The sequence below is a fragment of the Cinclus cinclus genome, chromosome 3 (genome assembly GCF_963662255.1).
Source record: "Cinclus cinclus chromosome 3, bCinCin1.1, whole genome shotgun sequence".
Taxonomy (NCBI): Eukaryota; Metazoa; Chordata; class Aves; order Passeriformes; family Cinclidae; genus Cinclus; species Cinclus cinclus.
Genome location: NC_085048.1, coordinates 75,158,348 through 75,184,921, shown reverse-complemented (window position 1 = coordinate 75,184,921; position 26,574 = coordinate 75,158,348). Strand labels below are relative to the sequence as shown.

General features: G+C 35.5%; 1 protein-coding gene across 1 annotated transcript in view; it reads left to right on the top strand.

The window, feature by feature from the left end:
- PACRG (parkin coregulated) overlaps positions 1-26,574 on the top strand; it is a 210,571-nt gene that overhangs the window by 156,464 nt on the left and 27,533 nt on the right. Inside the window, exon 7 of the mRNA XM_062489173.1 lies at positions 22,261-22,308. Coding sequence (XP_062345157.1) covers positions 22,261-22,308 — 48 coding nt within the window. The remainder of the gene's footprint in view (positions 1-22,260; positions 22,309-26,574) is intronic.

Genomic DNA, 26,574 nt, shown 5'->3' with positions numbered 1-26,574 from the left:
TACCACAGTAGATAATTACTTCACTTTGATAATGTATTAGAAATCTGTAAGCAGACATTTGTTTTATGTGAAAAACGGGCAGCCTGTTAGAGGTCAAGAACAAATAACAAAGAGGAATAGTCAGTGACAAATACAGACTAAAGAACAAAAGCTAATTAATTCAGAAATTTTATGAGCTGATTATTCATTACACTGTAATTGCATGTACTGTACCAGAATTTCTTTTCAGCTGGGTTCAGTTGTAAATCAGATTATCATAATATTATTTTCTTCTTCTTTCATTTTTCACATACATTGTATGTAAATATTTTTTATAAGAAAATGTTATTTTTTCCTGTATGTTATTTCTGTAGCATAAAACCACCAACAAAATTGAGTTTAGAGTCCAATATACATTTTAGTGTGTATGTCATCAGCATCTGACACTACAGAAGAGATTTTTCTGGGCTAAACTGTAGAAACCACCCAAAATACATATTTCTTCCATGCAAGTATTAACATTTACAGAAAGCACACATTGTCATTCTAAGATGTTAAGCACATCTAGATTGGGAGGTCAGTGATTGTATCTTGCAATGTCATGTACTTACTTCTAGAACCAAAACTTGTCAGCAGTAGACCATCTGAAAATCTGAAGCAATACTAATTCTGTCCTGCTAAGTTGTTACCTGTACATCAGGAAATTCTGTGAATCTCCTGAAGACAGATAACAGGAAATCTGATCTTCTAGGGCTGTCCAACTCCCAGAGGCCCCATTGACATTGGTGTGTATCTGACTTCTTAAAATTGCTAGGGTAAAGACAAAATAAGGAAGAAGCATAGCACAGCGAGTGGTTCAACACACTAAATATCTGAAAAAAAAAAGGCCACTGTATTTTTTTTCTGAGAAATCAATATTCCAAGTGGCTTAGTGACAAAAGAATATAGTAGTTACTTTCCAAAAAATGCACCTCTCTGCAGAACTATCAGGTAGATGTGCAGTGTTAATATAAGTTAAAGAACCACCTAAAAATCTTGATCAAGATGTTTAGCAATGTCACTCTGGCATCTTCCAGTGCTAGCAGACTGAGAAAACCATCTAGAAGAGTTTTTTTCTCTGTTCTTTCCAGTTTAGGCACCATGAGCTGTTTTTGTTAAGTCTTAGAATCATCCTTTTGTGCATTTGACTAATGTATCAATCACAATATTTAGTCTCAGAAAGCTGCAACAACTTTTAACTTTTTTTTTTAATATTATAATTTCTAAAACTCAAGCCCTGAAAAAATTACCCCTAAATTTAAGACCCTACACTCTTCTCATATGACAAATATCCTCTTTGTGTAATCAATCAGATGTGGGTTAAGCTGGATGTTTGAAGAAGTTCCTCTCATTGTCTATTCATTGATTACTGTTTCCAGTAAGTTACCTTGTCCATGGAATATTCCCTTTCTGCTGATCCAAAGTAGATTTATTCTCAACATGTTACAAAATGCTGCAAAGATGCCTTTTGGGATAAATATGGAATTAATTTATAGTGCAAATTCATGGTGGCAGTAAAGTCTTAATAACACTTTAATTCTCAAAAGTAACTGGAGTAGTTGTGGGAGTTTGAGGTCCAAAAAGCCAGCTGGTTTCATTGTATAGTTTAATTTCTGAAGGATACTAAGGAACTGACAATTTAAATATCTATCAGATCCAACTTGGTATTTTGGGTAGATGTGCCCTTTGTTTAAAAGTTTTTCATCTGCAACAAAAATATTTTAAAAATAAAAGAACATTATTAAAAGTAATTTACTTTAAAAATGCATCCAAGAAAACCCATAAATTATTTGCAACCTTCTTAAGGTTTCTAGCATTTAAAGGGTATAATTGCTATCTGAAAATGCACGAAATGTTGCTCTCAATTTCTGTCAGCAGATGATCACCTTTCCTGTATTTGCTGAAGAGAAGGAGATAGCATTATGTATGTTTTGTGACTTACTGCTCTTCAGATTCTATCAGTTTCCTATGAAAATACATTTCAAAATAATTTATGTTTAATTTATGAACAAATTTTCATTCAATTAAATTCACACTGGATTTAAATTGTCTTATACTTGCATTTACATTATAACATGATGTAAATTGAAGTGTAAAACACCCTATCAAAGAAACATTTCTTTACCTTATTATTTGCTCACTTTCAACATAACCTCCTATATTTTCATGAGTTTCTGAAGTTTCCAAGTTCCATTGCAGATTGCTTATTGAAAGTTTAAATTAGCAAATCTGAATCATCAAGACTAACAGAATAGCTACAAAAAAGCATATATGGAAAGAATTCCATGAAGTAGTAAAATCACTAAAATGAGAAATTTTTGTGTGATATGTTAACAATCCCAGGAAATGTTAAATGAAAAAAAAATGTATTCAGTTAAAATCAAGCTTTGGATGACACGCACTTTGGATCCTGTATTAATTTGGAATGGTTTTTTCTACCTTTTCTATTCTGAGCAGTTGTTTTCCTCACCAAACCTGTCTGTAAGATGAATTGAAGTTGTCGCAGTACACAGAGACATTCAGGCCCAAAACACAAAAATGCTTATCCCATGTTTTTCTTCTTTGACAATGTACATGCTTTGTAGAACAGGAAAGGTATTTGTTACAATGAAACTTATTCTAAGGTTATCTTTCCTGTTGTTGCCAAACAAACATTTGTTCATCTTCAGAAGCCATTTAGCATGTAACACACTTTGGCTGAACTTCATCTATTTCTTCCAATAACAGTTTCAGATTTTCTGAAAGAAAGAAAACATAATACATTTTTGTAAATTAATTAAGTAGCTACCCCATATTTACTATGAAGTCATGAGCTTCAGGGGAAGGGGGAATTTCAGGACAAGACTGGTAGACTAAGATAGCTGTACAGTTTTTCATCATGGACATTAGAAGAAATTGTTACTTGGAGTATCATATGCTGTCTGATTGGCTGTGTTCATAAGTGGGAGGTCAGAGGATTCTTGGTCAGAGAGTGCAGCACTTGCAGCTGTCTGAAGAAAAGTGCTGTGTGTTAGAACATGTTAAAATAGTGGGGATACTGTTTGTCAGACCAGGTGCAAGAACAGAAAAGAAATCCATGCTATGCCAGAAAGAGGAGGATAGACAGAAAAGAAAACGCATGAAGAAAGAACAAAAACATTCCTTCTGCTAAATACTAAACTATAGTTGTTGGAAAGAATACAAGAGGTTATTCCAGCTCGTTTGTTGACTAAATTGTATGTTCTTCCTACAGTTAGTTCCTAAAAAAGAACCGTTCTTTGTTTTCCTATATACAGACACAGTATCTGTTGTTTATTACTATAATCATAGCATGCATAGTTTAAAATGTGGGACTGTGAAATAGGCTCTGTTTCTCTTTCTGGTTTGTCAGACACTAAAAACAATATTCCTTATTTATTACAGCTTGTTTGTGATTTATTAACAAAACTTCTGTATTTAAACTAATTTCTTATACATTGCTTCTACTAGCTTGATCTGTTTCATAAATATTGGACTGTATTCTTTCATGCCTTGTATTTAGGCTGTATGTTTTTGTCCACCATCATTTATGTTTTTTACAGATGAAAAAGTTCTCCCAAAATTCATGGAAATCTCTAAGTTCTCAGTGTCTGCTTTGTTGAAACACTTTGTCGAAACACTTTGTCAAGCTTTGGACAGGTGCAGACATTTGTGGCTTTATAAAGCTCATGGCTGTCACAGGATTAGCTGTTGTGGAGAGCATCTCAAACTCTCTTAGCTCCTGGAGCCTGAATTTACTGATTCTACTAGACTTCCCCTACCCTCTAGCTCAGGCACATGTACTGAAATCCAAGACATGAATGCATCATTAGGAATTGAAGGCAGTTGAAGGCTTACCTGTGGAGGAATCATTCTGACTCCTTTGACAAAGATCAGATAGGTGATACATAGTGCAGCATTCAGGTTTTCCTTTCCTGGTATTTTGCTTAACAGCCACTATACGTCAATGGCTCTGTGCATCAAGTGTTTTAATGCAGAAGCACATTGAAATAATACAGTGTTTGATTATCAGTAAAATCTCTACTTACACTTAAGAATATGCATGATCCTGAAAGCATTTTATTGCAGGGTTGAAGACTACATTCTGACTTTATTAATGCCTTGGGAAAAAAATTCTTTCTATTGTTCTCTGTCAGCAATCCTCATGTTCGCTGACTCCATTAGTAGGATTATGGTCAGGTTACTATTCAGTACAGCACTGGAATGTGTTGCTTTCTTTTGTACTGGAGTACAAAAGCTCTTGTCAATTTTTTTTAAATTGTGGGCTAAGCATTTTTGCTTTGCAGTTGTCAGAAAATTGAATGTGTGGCAGAGCTCTTCTTGACAACTGATTATCTTGATATTTGCCAGTAGCCTCAGCAGTAGGTCTTTATGGTTTTGTGTCCATTTAGATGATGGATAAAAAAAAACATAGATGGGATTATTTTTGGTTTATTTTTGGTTGTTTTGGGTTTTTTTTTAAATTCACCTATCTTTCTACATTGCCCTTTAGAACATCAGATGACTTTCACAACTTAAGAATTTTGACAAAATTACATCAAAAGAACAGGTAACAAACACTGTGCCACTGCAGCTAGGAATAAAGTGTTATACTCGCTTTATGTAAACCAAGAGAGAGATTTCAGTCAAAATAGTTCAAAACAGGTGAGAGTTCAGTTCAACCTTTCAAGTAGGTCCTCTAAGATACACTGGAGAAGAAAATCTTTAAAGAGTATATCTGATCTCCCAGCTTAAATCAATTGGCCCAACCCACAGACACAGTTTTGTAGCCTACTCTCTATTAAGAAAATGTATTGTGTGGTTAAAATGGTCTCTTTTCAGGAATTTCTCCTATTTAGGAACTATAGGTTTTCAGCTCACTAAAACTGGTTTTGTTATTTTAATTGACCTTTTAACTCTTTTATAACTAGAAAGGCTAAAAACATTGTCACTCAGAAAGTGTCCTGAGCTGCAAGTGCAGTTTTATTATTCATTTATAAGGGAACAAAAGCAAGGTCAAACCAGCTGTGTAGCAGACAAAGATGCATAGATACAGGAGAGTACCATGGATGAAGGAAGGAAAAAGAGAGCAGGAGGCAGGAAGAGAATGCAAGAAGGGTTGTTATAACTTTCTGTGAGGTCTAGTTTCTGAGCTTCAGACTGGGGAGATTTGAAGACAATCTGTACCTGAGGAAAGCAACACAGCTTTCAATCATTTCTAGTATGAAGCTCATACCTGTGACACCATAGTGACAAAATGATGCTCAGGTCTATAACGCATTATGAGCTACAAAACCAAAAGGTGTTAACTTTGAACTACAGATGGCAAGATCACAAGCTAAACTGTGTTCGTATGTCAAACACTTGTGTGCTTGTGCATGTTTGCAACAATGGGTCTCCATGACTGGTACCAAAGAAATGCATTCCATGTATGCTGTTCAAGATTCTCCTGATAAGAACAGGGCTCAGCAGCAAGTCCCAATCACCAGGGTAGATTTCTCAAAGAAAAAAACAAATCAAGATCTAATTTTGGTATGAGTTTTCAAGCATAACAGACTATGTCTTTCCAATATTAATGAATTAAATATAAATGTATGTCCATTTTTTCTTAAAAACTCATCCTTTAATTTTTTTCCCTTTTCTTTATTTTCTTGAAATTTGTCTTGGCCTTGGGGTTTTTTTTTGCCCTCAGTGATTATCTCCATATCTTAAACAATAAGTTACTGCAGCTCCAGAGCTCCTTCTGAACAGGAAGTCTTCACTGTAAGCCAAATCATTTTACAATATACAGAATAAACAGATGAAAAAGAGTCTTGAAAAAATAAGTAGTATTAAGCATGCAGGCATGGGCAGAGTTTTCAAAGGCGTAAGTACTTATTACACTAAAACAAGCTTTGACCACATGAAACTGACTGGTTTACACAACATACACATCCAAATACAGAAATGGTCAATAGTGTTTAGAGAAAAGAAATAGACCAAAACTAGCTCAAAACTTTGGGGTTTCTCTGAGTAGGATGTCATTTTCGAATTTCCAGTCATCTTTGTACTTAGTTTGGGACAAGTCTTGCACCTTTTAGGCTTACATTTGATAAATATACTCTTGGCTTTATCTCAGCCTGAGTGAAGGGTTCTTTTCAGCCGTTATGAGAGAATATTTATTTACTCTTATATTTCCACAGATCTCTCCTAAGGCTAGTTCTGTTATCCAACAGGAGCAATAGGCATTTTCCAGATTTTTTGTGACTGCCAAGTGATGTTTCAGCACTGAAACTGGGACTTCATTGAGCCAGTGAAGATGCAAATTTGTATAGTTAAAGAACTACATTTGTAGCCAGACACCTATCTCAGTCTGATTCTCAGAAGTGATGCATTCAGGGAAATAAATCAGGATTTAAGTGCCATTTTAAAAAACTCAGCAGTCAGTTTTATAGGTGCTTTTATATCATGATTTAACACTCAATGTGTATTGCTTTCTTTACTGTATGAAACACAGTTAAAAGGCTTCTAAAATACAGCCATTGGGGAACCCATTCAGTACCCTGAATTTAATCTATTCAGTTGTGTAATTTACACCATACTGAAAAAGAGGAAATAAAATGATATAAAATTAAAACCTCCAGCTGTTTATCACATGCAAAAAGAAATTTATAATGAAGTACATTTTCATTTATAAATAATTTGATTTTTAAGTGAATATTAAAACACTTGGCAAGCGTCTTGCTTTCCAGTAGCTGTCAGAGAGTTAAGAATATTTGTTACACAAAGCAGTGTGAAGCTCTCTCTGAGCAACCTAGCTCAGGTACTAGGACCACTAAAGCCAAGTAAGCTGGCTCCAGGAGGCAAATCCTTCAGGAAAGGGAGACAAAGCCTTAGGCAAAATGCCATGATAATTTGCAGAGTTCAGATACCTTCACGGCACTTGTGTGCCATGTAGTTACTGACAGATATGTTAAGGACTAAGCAACAGGATGGAGCATCAATGCAGAAAATTTCTATTTACATGCCTATGCTTAAACAATAGTAGATTTGCCAATTGATCAGTAAATACTCTGAAATGAAAGCCAAAATTAATTTTGCCTGCTATTCCTTGATTCTCCAATTAAGAAGCAACTGTTGCTTTAATTTTAAAGCCTTTTCAGTAACATTTTAAATGATCATCCGTATCTTGAAGCAGCCTCAAAAGCCTGCCTACTCTCTGAATTCTTGCCGTATTTATAGTCCTTTAAACATTCTCTGATCTTACAGGGTGCTAGTCCAGCAATGCCAGCGATGAAGGGAATGTTGCATAGGCTGGCTCTCCATGGCGTCTCCCCAAAGCCAGCCAAGATGTGTGACAAAACATCTTGTGACCTCTCTGCACTGAGAGAGCACTTCCCACTGCTATGTGACACTGAAAGAACAGTGGCAAATCTTATGAAAGAGCTATGTAGTCAAGGTTTGAATGCTCTGTTATCAGGGAATTCAAACCTTGTTAGGTGTTTAAGTCAAGCTGGGTGGAGCTGAGGAATGACAAACACTCCATCATCCAGGTGTTTTGTAAATGGATACCTTCTAGCTTTTTGCAGCGGGTTCTTTTAGGTTTTTGTGCCACCAACTACTGCTTTTATTGACCAAAAACCTCAGCATTACAAGTTCCATTTTACAAAAATATGAGTTCTTAGAAGATGCTTGAAAGAAGAAGAACCTTTTATTTGAGCAGTCTGTGAAATCAAATTGCTTTTAAAAATCATATTATTAGAGTTGCTTAGGATGAGAGGTAAAAAACTCACTCTGGGTATTCAGCTAGCAGGGAGGCTTCTCCACCCTTCTGTCCTGGAAGGTGACCTGGAAGGACACCAGTCCTCCTGGTAGTATGTGCCCATTTTGGACCTGCACCTTTAGCAGGGAGAAGAGAGAGCAGCACAGTTCCGTGGACAGGGACAAGCCAGGAGCCAAAGGTGACCCCAGCATAGGCTGGTGGTCCTTACCAGTTATCACAGTCCCATACAGGATAGCTGGTAACCTAGGGTGAGGTCTACCAGCAGCCACAGCCAGCAGTGTCCTGAGGTCTGTGCAGCAGTCCCTGCCAATACTGAGACTCCTCACAGGTTACCCTGCCTGTTGGTTCATCTAGAGCCCTGACAAGCTCTGCTGTTAAGGTGAATTACGTGTATCATTAAATAGAAAGTGTGAACTATGATCTACATTTTAAAACCCTGTTGCTACTGCTGTTTGTACATGCATGTTACAGAATCACAGAACAAACTAGATTGGAAAAGACCTTTGAGATCATGGAGTCCAACCTATGAATGTCACCTTGTCAACTAGACCATGGCACTGAATATCATATCCAGTCTCCTTTTAAACACCTCCAGGGCTTGTGGCTCCACCATTGCCCTGGATAGCCCATTCCAGTGCCTAATCAATCTTTCTGTTAGGATTTTTTTCCTAATGTCCAGACTACTGCCATGTTGGACTACTGGCACTCTTGCAGTTATCTTCATAAGCTTAATTTAATTTAAAGTGGAAATGCTAGTAATCTCACTTTTGTAGTCTTGGCTGGAACAGGTAAGGAAATATGATAGACCACATAATAGGTACAGCCTGTTGCAGATTATTTGCTATTGTTTATTACCTATTTGTTCCCCATACCATTTAATTAAATCAAATATGCTCTTCACCTTAAATATTAAGGGTATTTATTCACCTTTTTTTCATCCAAATGGCAGCAAGGAATAGCTAATAAAGATGGGCACCCATAATACATTTTTAGTGAAATATTGCATGCACAATTATTGTTCTCTATTAAAATGATCTGTAGTTTTTTCTTAGTCTTCTCTGATTTTCTCAGTCTTTGTTTTTTCTCTTGAATTTTCATAGTATTTCAAAATTCAATAGGCACTCAGAGGGAGAAACAACATCTCTGGCTTTTCAACTTATTTTTTGTACTGGGTATATCATGTAATGATCTATAGCTTAATTAAGTCAGAAACAATTATTATGGCTGTCTAGTAAGACTTGCATATAATTTTATTTATACAACTTGATTATAAGAAATTACTATATCGTAATGTCTATGTTATCGACATGGCCAGCCAGTAAGGGTATTTCTTCACTCACATTGTGGAAAAAGGATATGCTGTTCCTGTCTGTCAGTGACAATGGCTGGGCTACTGAGTTCTGAAAACCTGTGTGGTTTAGATTCAGTGAAACTCCCTGTGCAGTGGGTATCTTCATAGTTTCAAATTTCTCATCCTGTGATGCAAAAGAGCCATTTCCAGATTTAGAGAATCATTAAGTGGAGTTCTTTAAAGGATTCAGAAATCATGAGATCTAGGAGAGGTATAAAGAATGCAGAACTATTTTCTCAATGTGCACTTAAAGCTGTTGTGACTTTGCTCTCAAAAACAAAGACCCAGGGAGAGAACAATAACAGTAAAAGAACATTCCTTATGGTTAATTAGTAGAAAATTCAAGTCCGTTTATGAAAACATGAGACAGTTAATTTCTGACGTGAACTTCTGTGTGAAACCATCCTTGGGGCAGGCAAACACTGGAGCAGATTGGCCAAAGTTGCTCTGGACTCTCCATTCTTGGAGGTTTTTATGATCTAACTGAACAAAGATCTGAGCAGCCTGATCTGATCTCATAGCTGATCCTGCTTTGAGCAGGAGGGAGGATGAGAAACCTGCTCTTGTCCTTTCCAACTTGAATGTCTTGTGATTTTCATGACTCAGACAATTTTCTTTACATCAGGAGCAAACCCACCACAACATATTTCACACCAAATGTAACTCTGAATTTCTTGTGGATATATGCTCCACAGCATTTTTATTTCAGAAGATAATATCAAATAGAATTGACAACTGCCTAATGCAAAAGAATCAGACCACAGCTTTTACTGAAGGGTAATGTCAAAGCTCTGCACTCCATATGGATGTCACCAAAAGGAATTGGGATTTCATCAACACAGCTGCTAGCTTTATAATGACATATGGGAGTAACTTTTTTTTTGATGACTGTTCTTACAGCAATGTTTCCTCCACCTTCTGCATTTTTCCTGACATCATGACTTTAAATATGAGCCTAATTTAAAAGGCAGTAGTAATTTCTTATAAACCTTTTGTATTGGTGTTAGCAATCTAATTTATCTCTAGAATTAACATTGTGTCAAATCTCTTATTTCCTTAAGAAGCAGATATAACTTTAATTTATTCTGTGGTTGTGAGACAGATATTTTATTCTAGGATCCATTTTGTCCTGTACAGTTCAATGTGGACTTAGACTTTTATACACACCCAGGTGAGTGAAAGTCCTTGTGGACTTCACTTCTACAAGGCAGATTAGGGAAGAAAAGTAATTATAATATTATCAAGGACTTAACAAGGATAAAAAGGATCTTTTGTATTGATCTTATTTCAAATATAATATCATTATATCAAATCAATAAGTATGATGACAAATGCATAATAACAGCATAATAACTTTCCATATGCTGTGCTATATTTAATGTCATCTTGGACTGTGTAGGAGTTCCTGAACTAAGAAGAATCTGTAGAGAGACAATTTGTTACAAACATAAAAGGCCTTTCTACAGAAGTGGATGTGTGTATCTTTGTTTTATGAGGAGCAAATTAAGTATTCCAACTTTGGGGGGTGGGGGGTTGAATAGGAAAATATAGTTTGACATTTCATTTTGTTGACAGACTTAATGTCAAACCACTTGAATGATCATCTTTCAATAGGTGTCTTGTACTGCAAGAAGATGAAAAAGAGATGTGTTAGCTTTCCAATTTAGAGTAGTATTATTTTTTTCATTAAAGGTGTTTTAGTGTTATTGTTTTAACAACTCTTATAAGTGGACATAAGATTATTTTTTTTTTAAATTGAGAAGAAGCAGATGTGAAAAGCAGGTTTGGTTTTCCTCTAATAAGAGCAAGAGTCTGTCATAATTTACACACAATCATTTTGCAGGTTCAGTTACTTGGTAAGGCTCTGGGATAAATATTGCATGCTTCTCCTGATATCCTTCATTTATGACAATAGTCTAGGTGAATTTAATGGAAGTAGTAAATAATGAAACATGACGTATTAAATGGAGTAATTGACAAATACATAATTATTAACATTGATGTAGGTAAGAGTTTGCTATTCTATTCTAGTCAGTAAAATTCAGTGACTGTAAATACTAACATTACATTTGAATTAGTAGCAGAAAAACAGCTTTGCATGGAAAAGATAATTTATGTAAGACTGATACACACTTTTAGAATGCAAAAATTTTGTTTAACAATTGCACTTACTGTTTCATGGTATGCATTTTATTTGGATGGAGTTTTGGCTTTGATAAAAGAATGGTGTGCATGGACATATTTCTATTATGCTGAGATCTATTGTAAATCTTGATAAGTTGTTAAAGCTGCATCCATTAAGTTATCTTCCATAACTGAAAGTGAAAAAAGAAATATCTAATCACTGCCCTAATAGGACATTATATACATAGCATTTTTTTAGACTTTTCTTTGTAATAGTCATTAAATAAACCCATCTCAAATGCCTTGTTGGCTATTTCATGGTCAGAGAGCAAAACCACCTAATGTTATCAGTCAGAGTGAAAATAGTGAGGGAATGCTCTTCAAAAGCCACAGATGAGAAGACCTCGTGAACATAGGAATGCTAAAATATGAAATCAACAGCACAAATATGAAGATATAAACTGATACAATAAATTGATAAAATAGGTGCTATATCAATGAGCATAAGTTTAAACATTTCAAATTTAGCTATGAAAGTTCTAACTTTTGAGAGGCTATGGGGATGGGGGAAAGTAGTGCTGTAATAAATATAAACCTTTTACTTGAAAAATAGCTCTATGTGTTGTAAACTCCTACAAAACCTTTAGGTCATTATGCAATATCACAAGGGATGTCAAACAAGTTTCAATTCAGCCAAAATATAAGAAGAGTGGAAATCTTTCTCCAGAAAAGGAATCAAATGTCAATAAAAATTCAGCCTCTGTTAGGGAAGAGGGTAATTTCATTCCTTCCCTGGGACATTCCTTCTTAAATCCTGGCAATCCTAACACTTGCAGCTCTTGCATCAGTCATTAAGACAATAAAAAGTCTGATTTTTTTCCTTGGTCTCCAGACTCCTTTATGGTACAGAGAAGAACAGTTTATCCATGTAAAATGGCTCTTTTCTAATATTTTTTTTTTTAATTGGGTCATAAGAAGTCTTCAGAAGCATCCAGTAACACTAACAAATGCATTTCAAACAGTCCAGCCAATGTTGCATAACACACAAACTTAATTCATTTTTAGCACTATTTTAGCTGAGCAGTAGCCTTCACTGACTGGTTTAACAGCTATGTAGCTTGCCCTTGCTATCTGCAGTCACTGTTAAACCTCCTACAGCACACTTATTTAAATTGGCTGTTCTAAATGACAGTGCCCTATGTTCCCTTCACCAGTGTCAAGAGACACTTGTAAGCTCACCTTTCTCTGCAGCAGTTTCTTAGTCAGTTTCTTTGTGGAAGAATCTTTATCCCCAGTTGACACCTGTGAGAGCATGATGTGATAAGGAGTCAAAGACGGCCTCTGGGGAGCTGGAATTGAGGTTGAAGGTCTCACATTAAAAAAGTCATTGACTTCTGGTTTAGTTTTGCTCTTAGGCATTATTCACAGCTTTTCTCTGTCTTCAAACAACAGGAGCAGTGGCCCCACTAAAAGACAAGAAATCTGAAGCTACTGAATGCATTTAGAGTTAGTAAATATTAACTTGGGCTTTCAGGAGTCAATCCGCAGTATTTCTTTAAAGTGAGAGAGACCCCACTCTTCATCTCCATCACCTTATTGTTGCTGTATTTTTTTTTTCTTAGCTGAGAAGGTATTTCTAATGATACTTTTATATATGGCTTATGGTTTTCTATGCTGCGGGAGTAAAATTCTTCTTCCTTAGTTACTGTTGTGCTAAGTTGTTTTCTTATTGGAACTAACTAAAATACAATTAATATTTACAAGAAAATACAGAAGAATATTTGTTTCAATACTTTGTAGTTCTGGGACAGACAAGTGAAGCTACAGGATGTATTTTAACAGATATGGTGCTGAGTGAAAAAAGTTCTAGAAGAGGTTTGCAAAAATCACATACTCAAGCTTTTATTGATCTCACATAAAAGTCTTATCATATGCTTTTGATTATGGAAATATCAGTGTATTGGCTTTATCATCTTCACATTGGAGGATTTGTTTTCACCATATATTTCCTTGTATTATTTTCAGCTTTTTACTTCTCAAGTAACCTAAACTGAATTTATATAAGTAAGATTTATGTGGCAAATAAGTAGGACAGGGTATAGTCATCTCTGACAAAAGTATTTTGATAAGAAGGGTCAATGCATGTCTAAAGAAGAAACTCAAAATAGTTACTGATTTCAAAGGGTTTTGTTTTCTCTTATTGTAAATTAAATTTAACCCAAATAATTTAAGCTGTCAAGATAGGGAAGAGTTAAAGTGAACATAATTTATATACTGTGACTTTTTTTTTTTTTAATTTTCAGGTAAACAAAGGGCTGTTAAATAATTTTAAAGGGAAAATTTAGCACTTCAGCAAGACTGACTCAGAATGAAACAGTCTTCTTAAATTAATTCCAGTAGGAATTTTTGTTCTATTATAATATAATATCAAGATATTGTTATCAGTTTCTTTCTTTATAAGGTATGCATAAATGTATGCAGATATTAGCGACAGAATAGCTCTGCCACATACAGATTATTGTGTGCTATTGAGGAGAGGAGAGGAGAGGAGAGGAGAGGAGAGGAGAGGAGAGGAGAGGAGAGGAGAGGAGAGGAGAGGAGAGGAGAGGAGAGGAGAGGAGAGGAGAGGAGAGGAGAGGAGAGGAGAGGAGAGGAGAGGAGAGGAGAGGAGAGGAGAGGAGAAAAAGAAAAAAAGAAAAAAGGAAAAAAAAGGAAATAGGAAAAGAAAAAAGAAGTAATATTCTTTTTCATGTTTTCATAAGGATTTTTTTTTCATATTTCACCAAGGTCATGGTCAGCCTAAGCCTTGTTTATTCAGAGGGTTGCCCAAAGCAATGCAGGCATCCTTCTGTTGTGCTTGTCAGGAAAGAGTATTTTAAAGAAAGAAATAAATGATCATCACAAATATTTTTCCGTTTTGTTCCTTTAGTAAAGCAAAGAACTCTCCAATTACAGTTTCTGCTATTATTTTTCTGAAGTTTCAATATTACATGATAACCTCGCATTACAGTGTCTTTTATCAGAGCATCAGAAAAACCTTTGAAAAACATTAGCCACAGTTAGAATTCCTTGTCATTGTCACTTGCAGTTTTAATATCACCATATAGTACTACATTTTAATTTTTTTTTTTAAATCTAAATGGCTCATAGCATCAAACTTTTATTCTCCTTTTTCCTCTAGTTACTCTGTAGGGTGGTGTGTTTTTAGTGAACACAGGCAAAAAATCTGTGCTGTACGCAGAAGTGATCAGGTCAGCTCCAAAAGGATTTTATGGGCTAGTTGTGTCCCTTTTATTAATAGGCTTGTTGTTACCCAGTAGTTAATGTCTAGCATAAATATGGACTGTTTCCAAGAAGAGAAGTCCTTTACTACCACCTGCCCTCTGTCCCAGACACCAGCTATTCATTACAGCCACTTTCTCAGCGCTGGCTCATGGGGTCCTGCAGGGAGTCAGATCAAAGCCATGGAGGGGATTATAACTAACAGTTCTCTTGGATTAGGTTTCATGTACTCATGGGAATATGAGGATTTGCTCCTTGTGAGTATGTTTTTTTCCTCCTGTATTTCTATACAGATTCTTCAACATAAAGTCTCTGAGTTCTTTGGCTCAATACAGGAAGAAATGGTTATCAGTGAACATAGACAAAGAATCTGTGCTGTACAGAGGAGTGAAGCTGTTTAACTTAGCTGAACCCATAAGAGGTACATTTGCAGACACTTTCTATACTAGATTGGAGACTCCCTATGAAAAGGGAAATAGTCCTCTGCTTCCACAAGGAAAAATCAAATTCCATGGTTTACAATGAGGTTGTTTGAAAAGATAAGCAATCCTAGTAAGATTTTACTATATAAGTCATAAATGCTAATGAAAATAAGTTCTTAAAGAGTGTTTTCCAAACTTTTGTATACAAGCTTAAATTGAAGTCTTAGAGTCTGTTCAGTTGAATAGCACCCAGATTCTCTGGATTGGGATTCTCTTTTCTTTTCTTTTCTTTTCTTTTCTTTTCTTTTCTTTTCTTTTCTTTTCTTTTCTTTTCTTTTCTTTTCTTTTCATGAACAATTGCTTAACTAGAATCTCTGGCTTCTGACTTATAAAAAAGAAATGTTATTGTTTTGTAGAACAATTCAGTACATTTAAAGTGCTGCTTTCAAATATATGCTAAAATCTTTACAAGATCAGTTACTTTTATTTAAAAAAAATTGTGCTAATTGCCAAATAAATCATGTTAGGCTGGATGTGACTCAGATGCAGTAGTCATTACTAAAGAAGAACAAAAAATATTTTTTTTTATTCAATAGATAAATGGCAAAAATTTTTAAAAGGGTATTTGAGAATGAATTGGATACTGTTTTAATCAGGTCAACATGTTTCATTTCAATGTACAATAGCATGAACAAATCCAAAGTAATGGAAGGTGTAGACTTTTCCTCTGCATACTTGCCAGACCAGAGGCATTGCTATTCCAGGCAAGGAATTGCTATTATTACCCATTTTCTAGCAGCTCCTCTTCATCAAAGCACAGAAACTTGGGCTCAGTTCTCTCCATTATTCTGAGCCAGCACGTTACAAGGAAAAGTAAGATGATCTGAGCTTAAAAGTTACTCTGAAGAGTATCTTTTTCTCATACTGTTCTGCAGTCTCTTCAATTGATGTGTTACTATCAAAGCCAGACAAATTAAATACTAGATTCAGAGCTTCTCCTTCTCAAAAGTAACTCTCCTGAACAGGTGATCATAGTTCACAAACGGTTCAGTGACAGTTCATCAAGAACTGACAGTGGTGTTCACTGTCCCAGGGAAGAGTACCCCTGCTACTGAGCATGTTTGAAGAAAGGGGTTGTCCCTTTCACTGTCCACTTATGCTGTACCAAAATGTTCCACCAGAATCTGTTCAGCAAATTCATTGTAATCATTATAACTTGTTTCTGGGTGACCAAAACTGAGGCTTTATTTCCAATATATTGTCAAAACCAGAAACTGGTCTTCTTTTGTCACTACTCCATTAATGAAGACATTACAGTGTTGGTAAATGAAAGTTGTGGTTAACCAACTCTAATTGCTGGGTTTTAATTTGTTTCATTCTGTTATTCAGTAACTGCAGTTTTCCCAAGTTCAATATCTATGAGCTATTTTGAAATATTGTTTCCTTTATCTGCTATAATTTCCCTTCCTGTGTTTGAGCTGTGCTTCTCAAAGTTTCTTGGCATTGTCTCATGTTGATGAAGCTACACCCTGTCAGTGTGTACCAATAACTATTTTATGTTGCTAATTTTAAATATGCCTCAACCTAAAATTAACACTTTTTTACTGGAAGCAAGGCCATGCCTCAGTGTTTTCCTTTGGAGCAAGAAACACAAGTCAACTGTCCAATTTGTTTGCCCTCTGTTTGCAGCTAAATATCATATTCTATGTTGCCTTGTCAAACATATAAATACTCAAATACAGAGCAGTTCTCTGGATATATGATTCTGTATCTCCATTTTTGCCTGCATGTTTTTTGATGACTTATTCTGACACAAATACAATAGATCCAAGTCAATAACGTTTCAGGTTTTTTACATTGGTGGTCCTTAGTCATAAATATAGTCTCTTGGAAGCAGCCACATAAGATTGAAGAGAAACATCACTTATTCAATGCTGGGTGGCAGATAAAGTGAATTTCAGGATGAGAGATACTTATTTTCAATTACAGTTTGCAGTGCATATCTGGCCAAGTCACCCGAACCAACACAGAGTGAAAATTTTGTTTGGCTGTGCTGCCAGCAATCACTGTACCATGGCAGCAGTAAAAAGGTGACATTTCAGAGAAAGAGCAGTTGGCGTATCTGCTGTTATGTGCCCGCACACATCTTGGGAGAGGCAGCAATAATTGTAGTTAGGGCTTATTCAGACAGTGGCCAATGGGAACAGCTATGGAAATGCACTCAAGTAATGCATCTCCTGGTACTCCACTCACACAAAGTCCCAGAGTGGTATTATTAATTTTTCAGCTCTGGTAGCGCCCTTCAGACTCAATAACAGAAGGAGAGTTGTAGCAGTTTTACGTGTTTTCATTTCTATCCAGCTGCCTTTCTGCAATTAGTGACTGTGGGGGATGCTCTGAAACGTGCCAATGGCAAAGCAAGCAGGGGTGATGGTGGACAATAAATTTTCAATGTACTGTAGAGGACAAAAATAGCTGATTCAACTTATGTAGACAAAGTCTTTAAAGACTAAGAAAGACATACACATGGACACATCTGGAGTCACTATTTTTTTAATATTTCTTGACTTCAGATTACCACAATAAAACACAAACTTTTTGAATGCAATCTACATAAAGCAAGCAATAAAAGATCTTGGAAGCTGTAGGAACTGCTAATGAAGGATTATATGAATACTTTTGAAAAGGCAGGACTTCAGTTTGCAAATATTTGCATTTCATTCACATCAAGGAGAGATTGATACCATGGGGCTATAATGTTGAGTGAAAGAATGAAATTTAAAAAAAATATACATGAGACTGAAATTAGGGAAATACTCCCTGCTGTTCTCATATTTCAGTTTTTAGAAAATTCTCTTGGAGGAATAATCACCTAGAACTTTCAAAAGTAGAGGAGATAAACTTTGGAAAAGTTAGCAGAGAACAAGTTACTGAGATCTGGACAAGTAAGTATCCCCTTCTTTATCCTTACTTCTATTAAAATATTTCTATATAAAATTTCTTATTTAGATGCTAAAAGGGGAAGCTTTTGCCTTTAACAAGGCAATATGATCTCTATAAAATCGGTTATTATAAAATAAACTGTTTAACAGAGGACATAGCACCAAGTAGGCTTTGAAGGAAAGTTTAAGTGTTTGTCTGAGGACTGTTTATGTTACCAGAAAATCTTAAAGAATGGAGCATATTTGAAGCCTATGCCTGTGAAAGAAGCAGAACATATTTTTAGCAAGGCTCACAAATTGATGACTAGTCAAAACTCAAGAAACTTAAGCATCATTATAAAGCATCCCAGAACATGATATCATGTTCCAAATATTTGGTCACAGCCATCCCCGTCAAAAATTGGCTCCAGAGAGTAATACCTTCAATGTCGAGGTTGAGGTGGTGGTTTTATTACTCATTATAACTTTATTTTTTTCACTAAGAACAAAACATAAAAATATATAATAAATTATAACATTACAACTTTGTGCAAGAGCAAAGTCAAGACATTTCAGTGTCATACAAAACAAGAGAGTATATTTTATGTTACTGTCAGTTACTGCATTTATTCCTCAAAATGACACTATTATTTTAATGAAAAAATGAAACACAATGTTTGGCTTTTGTGTTTAATTGAATTTCATTTTGGTTTCAAGAGATCTGCAAGATGAAAACATTTTCTAGATGTTTTAGAGAACAACTGTAGAAGGTAATGTTTGCACATATTTTGTGTTAGATTTGGAGAAAAATTCTCTGATGATTGATAATATAAAGATAATTTCTGTTAACATTTTAGGCTGTCAGTAGCAGCTTGTTTTCATACTACCAAGGAATGTATTTGAGCTCCATGCAGTTTATAACAAAACAATAATTTTAATTTTGATCTTCTTCTGAGAAGTGAGCTCTGTTAGATACTAAAGGCTGTCATTGCTGTAATATTTGAGACTGCAGAGATTTGCAAAGGTTTCCTCCTCCCACAGGCTTTGGCTATATTTGTCAACCTAATGAAGACTGTAGGGTGAAACCTGAGGAGTGCTGATCCCATGTATCTCCTGCCAACATCAGTTGGAGCTTAGCACCTATCAGCATCAAAGGGGTCTGTTACTGCAGCTGACTCTCAATAATGCACAACAATTAAAAATAATAGCAAATGGAACAAAAACCAAATGATGCAATAGATACTGGGAAAAGATTTAAGGATACCCTAAAAATTCAGAATCATCTTAGTTTTACAATTTAGCACCTCAGTTGTGACCAGACTGTATCAGCAAAACATGATGCAGAATTAAATTCAGTATCAAAGCCCAAGTATATTTTATAATGGTGAGAGTTTGAAAAGACTGGCTGTGATCTATGTAAAAATTAACACAAAGTAAATCTAAAGTAACACTGTGATAGGAATCAGCATTGTCTCTTGTGTCTCTACTTTTACCTTTAAATGACATGTGTATCCATGATGAACATTTAGGCTTTTGCTTTCTGTCCACCACTCAATCTATTTGGTTTTTGATGCAGGAATTATTTTTTTACCTGTGTTTGTAGGGGTTTATACAATGGAGATTCTGAATCATAAGGAGAGCTCCAATAAAACACATAAAGAATAATAAATAGCATTCTTAACATTATTGAAACCATAGTACCCACATACCCTTTTCTAAGGATTCTAAGGTTATGTGTGTATGTGTCAAATCTTGGTTCTTTCTGCCATGCTGCTTCCCAACCTTAGCAAGGTGTTTGTTGCTGTGGTCTGGTGTGTTTGTTTGCTTAATCTGAATGGTCTGGATTTACTTTGGGGGAAGCTGATTAAATGGCACCCACTTATCTTAAAGTTGGCAGCAAGGCTTGGCATATTTGCACTTGCTGGTGCCTGGAGTCAGTGTAGTTAGGACTTTGTTTTACTTCTATACTGTGCTCTGATATCTTTTTATATGGACCTATGCAGAAATACTTACTTTTTTTTTTCTGTCCTTGGGAAAGTCAGGGGTCCAGAAGGCCTGAAGATAAAAAATCACAACAGAGACATTTTCTACTCATAGTAGAGACCAAGCTAAGCCTGATTAAAACTAGAATCGCAGTTGCAATACCACATTAAAACTAATGTATTAAAATGAATCACAGGAAGTCAAAGAACAAAGATCAGACCTCTAAATTATGATGGAATTAGTCAGATTTTGCCACAGGGCATAAGCATCAACCTGCAGTTTCCTTTGAAAGCTACTACAGATGTCAGGGCTAACAATAACTCAGTAGCAGAAAAGGCTTTTCAACTGTACAGCATCCAATGTATAAAATCAGCTGAGATCTCTCTGAAGTGGACTGTGTCATCTTTACTGCCAGCTAGCCTTTCAGCCTTTCAAATGTTCAGAATGCATTGCTATGGAGAAAATCACTGAAGCATGAGCTTCCATGTGAGCTTTTAAAGTTCTGTTCATTACTTCCCAGTCCTGGCTGCTGTTTTTCCTTTTCAGAAAGGCAACCTATCTTCTTTGGCATTGTCTTGTAATGGTCAGCCTTCCATGCCCTTTTCTTCTTTATTTCCCTCTTTCCTCACACTTTGTTTTCTGTCTGCTGAGATATCTTCAAACACAAGATTATGTGTTCATGTAACAACTGTTCCAAATGTTATGGCGAAGTCTGCTGCCTGACAGACATGCAGCTTCACAGTGAAATATCAAGTGTTACTTCAGTGGCTGCCTAACTGGACATCCATGAATGCAAAATTAATAGGATAGACAACGCTATTGTTAATGTACCTTACAAACATAAAAAGTTGATTTGGGATATAATTAATCAGGTGGTTTGTGTTTTGGGGGGGGGGTTGGTGTTTGTTTGTTGGCTCTTTTGTCTAATCATATTGTGGAATGGCAATGACATCCAGCTACTTTTCATAACACATCTTACACTGCGAATTCCCTCCCAGAGGGAGTAGTGATACAACAGGACTTGAGATATAGCCCAACTTACAGTAAACCTACAGTCCTGAGAAAGTTGCTCTATGCCTGCAAGAAATTACTCATCCTGAAATAAAATGAACTATTCATTTGCAAGCAGCTGTACCATCAGCTGTCTACCACTGCATGGCTGAATAAAGCCTGCCCATGTAGATAAGTCACTGATAGAATCATTTTTCTGGGAAGAGTCAGGCTTGTTCATGTAGGTATCTGTGATATTATTAGCCTGTGTGAAAATAATTCCTTTAACACATTAAGTGATGCTAAGGAGTTTGGTAGTTTGAATTACTCGGGGTTTTTTGCTAGGTCTTCTAGTTAATTTTTAGTGTATAAGTAATTTCTTCATAACTTCAGCACAGTGGTGTAACACACTGAAACTCTTATTGTGTCACTTTACCTGTTTTCATGTTTGTAGCCAAGAGATATGCCAAAGATGTATGGCTCCTTACTGGATATATTACTGCAAACATCAATTTAGCTCTGCTTAATTTGTAAGAATGACTAATCATTCATTTTCTGGTCCATTAATCAAATGCATTTTCTTTGTTGAAAGCCTTTCCTTACAATCACTACCTGTTTTAAAAAGATCTGTAGTTACAATCCTGAAATTTACCCAGTCTAAGAGAATTTGCACATTTTAGGGAAACTTTTCAGATCAGTGGGATTCCAACAAGGGTCAGAGTCTTTCTGTGAGGGTAAATAGAACTCATCCCAAAGTAATACTGGTGAAAATATTTAAATGTCTGTGACACCCCTAACTTTTGAGATGGACAGTGAGATAATTTGCCAAAGGATTTACTCATCAAATCTGCAGGGTGAAGAGATGATTTGAAATTAATATACGCAATATACAGTAAAATTTGTTGCATTTTTTGTTGCACTGCTTGTGAAATAACATTTTTCATCATGTCTTCAATCTTTATATTCTGTCTCAATTTTGTTACCTCTGAAATGGACACAAAAGAAAGGATAATGCTGAACCAAATTAACTGGATCATTTAAACTTAAATCCATGACTTATCAGTGAAGAATAAGCACAACAATCAGCTGGATTGTGTAGATGCATTGTTCTCATAACAATTTTTATCAGCTCTGAGTTGGACCAAAAGCAGAAGGCAACTTGGAGGAATTGCAGGAATGCAGTTCAATTAGTCAGATCAGAAAGATCCTAAGAGCATCATGAATTGGCTTGAATGGTATTTACCATAGTTTTACAGTCGCACAGATTAGACCTGGATAATTTTTGAATGTTTCATGAAAATGAAAGAACTATTTCAAAGTCCTTAACCAAAATTTGTGAGATCATTGCTCATACAAAGTAGCTGGGCATACACAAGAGAATTTCGTATTGCAGAGTGTTCTGTTCCACAGATGACATGAGCCAAGGTCTCCTTTGCCTGATCTTGATGGGCTGCTCAGGTAAATGATAAAGATCTAATGAATTAGAGTAAAGACTAATAGCTAACAGATGTACAGACGCTATCTACTCAATTAATGCTGCTGTACATTATGTGGAACTAATGCAAATTACTGTGTGCAGAATGTTTACAGATTGGAATTGTGCTTAGCAACTTAGTGAGAACCTCAGTGCCAGTTTTTCCAATATATTAGAAAAATGCTGTGAAGGAACTAGTAAGGTTCAATCACTGTGACATTTCTTCATGACCTTTAGGTTCTAATTAGTTCTCCTTGTTTAAACTTTTTTTTTTTTTTTTTTTTAGTTTGAGTCAGTTAAGGCTGAATTTTATTGTTACTTTTAAACAAGTAAGACAAAACTGATTTTTCCAGTTAAAAATTGTAACCCCAGAAAATTAGTATTGCTGATGAAATGGTCTTCAGTCTCAAAAGACTTATTAAATTAAGTATATCTAAAATTAGAGATCTAAAGTGTGGCACTTTAAAAAGTCATACTCTGGTGCCAATATGTCCTTCAGAGGCTAAAATTTCTTATTTCATTCACTTCTCAAAAAAGAACATTTGTCCAAATATTACAGTGACTTGTTTATTTTGATATTCAAATGGGTTTAGACTCAAAGTAACATTTAAAGGAACCTCAGTGATGAGTTGTAAATTGCAACTGAAATGAGTCTTGTATAGTTGACAGTTTAGTCATCAACCAGTTGTCTCTCTCACATAATTATTATACATGCTGGAATAGAAACCTTCTCAATTTATTTTCATCATACAAAAATACATTAAAACAAATCAATTGTTGAGTTTAGCCAGTGTTTAACAATTCGCTGTATTCAGCTCCAACACTTGAGTTGATTCTTAAGATGACAAAAAGAGTAGTATTAGTAGTTAAAAGAGGAACAGTGAGAAAGGAAGTGTACTTCCCCCGTAGCTCAGAAGTCAGATGTGGTATTCACAAGACAGTGAGAAGTGATACAATCACTTACAAATTTGGTGTAAACTTGTGTTTGTACCACGCACATGGTATCACATGCAATACCATCATATTTAGATGCTGTGTTTAAGCAGTGCCATTTTTGATGCCTTTGCTAAAAAAGTATTTTCACATCCAATAACCAAAGCCAAGCTTACTTGCTGTTTAAGGGAGTCAGTCTTCTTTAACATGCTCTCTAGTGTGAAAATATTTTTTCTTCATTCTCAGCATAAAAATAGTTACATCTGCTCAGTAGTATTCATGGGCAAGTTCTAAGCAGTTAAAAAAAATGCAATAAGATCTTTAGTCCATATTTTGTATCAGTTATGGAATTAAGTTTGATTATTAAAACTACCTGCCAGACATTTGAATTAAATTCAGTATTTTAATATTTATTATTTTGGTTCATGAAGCAGCTAGTTTATTGGAGACTTCCACTCTGAATTCAGGGTTTTGCAGTATTATTGGGCTACTATGAACTGAAATAAAAACAAACAAAATCTGCAGTGATAATCTGCTACAGTATCAAACCGGCTGCAGTTTTTATAACTCCACTTGTTCTCTGCTGAGCAGTGTGTTAAATTTTTATTTAATGTAGCCAGGAACTCCTGAGGCCTTTGCCAAGATTGTAGAAGGGAACAACCGCTTGAGGTTTGGGATGCCTGCAATCATGTAATTAGCTTAACTGAATACCAGAAGTTCTGAGATGAGATTATTTATGAACTAATTGACAGCCTGCACTGGTTTACCATAGGAAAGAGAAAATGATAACCTAACAGTAGAAAAAGCTACCCTTAAAATGGAGCTGTTAGAGCAATGAAATTACTTGGTTTGCATATTTCCAGTCTTCTTGAATTTATGGTTCCCTTGTTGGGAGAAATTTAACCACTGTCTGCTGAGGAAATGTTTGGGGTTTTTTTAAAATTCTTTTGTGTCAGCATCCGAGCTTCCCTCATAGTACATTGCTTAACATCTCTGCATGGTGGTTTTAAATACAATAAACAGCTTTGCACACCTTATTGAACAATTGCCCTGATCAAATTCTTTTCCCTCCTCAAATGTCTGTCATTACGTTTACTATAAGATTTCAAAATGTTTGTAATCAGGATCAGTTCAGGATCCTAAACAGGTTTTAACTTTGCTCTTTCAAAGCTTAATGTGCTGTGGGTTGTTGTCCATATAGTAAGGGTAGTGACACATTATTTCCTGTCAGGGCAGTTCTGAAAATAAGCGAAACAAGATCTATGAGCATTCAAAGAAAAAGGATCTCTGTATTAAGTGAGTAAGTCTATTGCACTTATTAGCATTTATAATAATTTATAATAACAATTCTTTAAATACTTTTAGAGTCTTTGGTGAAAACTATTATTAATAGGTATCATTTGCAGTTTTCAAACAAAGAAACAACCAAGCTCTTATTTTCATTTAGCTGTTTTCAGTAACTTGGATATGGTATACATCCTTGCATACCTAACACTTGTTGTCTTCCAGTTTCTTTGATTGTAAAGGTCATCATCAGCATAAATTGAACCATAAGTAATAAGCTTTAAAGCTGAGTAAGTATAATCAGTTAACAGTTAAAGAGCTTCACTATAGCTTCTCATAGCTGTGTTACAAGCAATAGACAGGATTTCCTCTGTGCTGCTCCTCAGCTGAACCCAAGCTGAACCCCTTTTTTGATGCAATCATTTGATCAAAAATGAGCAGCTAAAATGAAAGTAATTTTTCAAAAGGGAACATGATTACTGTGTGAGAAGCTTTGGTTAACTAATCTGAAATATTTCAGTCAGACACATTCTCAACACTCCTAGACTTCTCAAATTACAAAAATAACTTTTCTAGATATTTCACTTAGTTTCCATTTACTAAGGAGATTAATGTTTACCTGTATTATGAAAGAAATTGCTTTCCTGTCAGTTCCACATTCCCCTTCGTAATCTTTCCCTCTATCCCAAAGAAAGTACAGAGTTGCAGAGTTGGGGTTTTTTTTGTTTTGTTTTGTTTTGTTTTGTTTTGTTTTGTTTTTTTAAACCCAAGAACTTCACATATTTAAGTAATTGTATATGCATTGTTGGACTCTCCCAGAACCTGTATCTATTCACCCATCCACATTGCTTTTTGGGTAGTGACTACGCATAGGGGGTTAAGAGCATCCCTCTTTTATAGAAAAGATTTGTGTTCCATTCTCTGAGGGTTTTAGATCTTCTGTGCTGCTCCCTACTCATTTTCTCCCTCCAACATTTCTCCAGTCTGTTCATTAATGGTAGTGAGATAGATATGTCTGTAAAAGGATATAGATGTTGGCAGGACAGAAGGGAATTATATAAATTAGAGCTATTTAATTTTCAGTGATCACAGAACCTTCTGAAGAAAGCAGTGATCTCCTCTGTGACTGCAGCTGTAGGTTCTCATAAGCTCTACCCCAGCTTTAATGGAAGTGAGGGAATTCCCTTTCCTGTCTCTCAGATGGATATAATGGCAACATCTCTTAGGAGCCTTCTGACTCACATGAACAAAACTAGGAGGGATGAAGATGGATTTATATGCATTGTCTCTTTCATTTTGAAAAATTGTAACTGCTGCTCCTTGCTGAAACACCTTACTGCACTAAAATTGAATTATCTATTTAGTCAAAAATACTTGGCCAAGATATTGACATATTTTTGAAGAGAGCTGACACGCATCAGTGCTTGCTACAGTTAGTAAGTTTAGCAGCTGGTCTAGGGAAACTGAACAGCTAGAATTGACGCTGGGGATGATATAGGATTTTTTCAGCTCATACTGCAGAGGATTTTGAGCACTCCTTCTCTGTTGCCTCTCAGTTTGCTCTCCCTAATAAAAAAGCTTGGATAAGTTTCTTTTGATACAAAGCTGTTTGTAAGGAGCAATCAATAAAGCACGTTCCAAGCTGGTCGATAGGGTGAGTAGCATGGGAATTAGAGTATGTGGATATACTGTGAAGGGGGTGAGTAGAAGAAGGAATGAAAGTTATGGAACCAGAACTCTGAGACTGATACAGCAGAAAATGGCAAGCCAGAAAGGTGTGCAAAAATGGTGTGATTATTTACATCAGAGCTTCAAGCTAGGAAGATGACAGTAGCTATGTTTTAAGTTTACTTGAAAACAGAATAGTTTCTGTCAAGGAGACTAGAACTGAAAGGATTGGTGCCAAGGTAGAAGATTATAGTGGGGTTTATGTCTTGCAACTTTGTTAGTCAACAAGATGAAAACAACACCAAGTTAAGAAGCTTGGGGACAATGACATTGATCTTGTTTTTTCCCTTTTAAAATTGTATTTT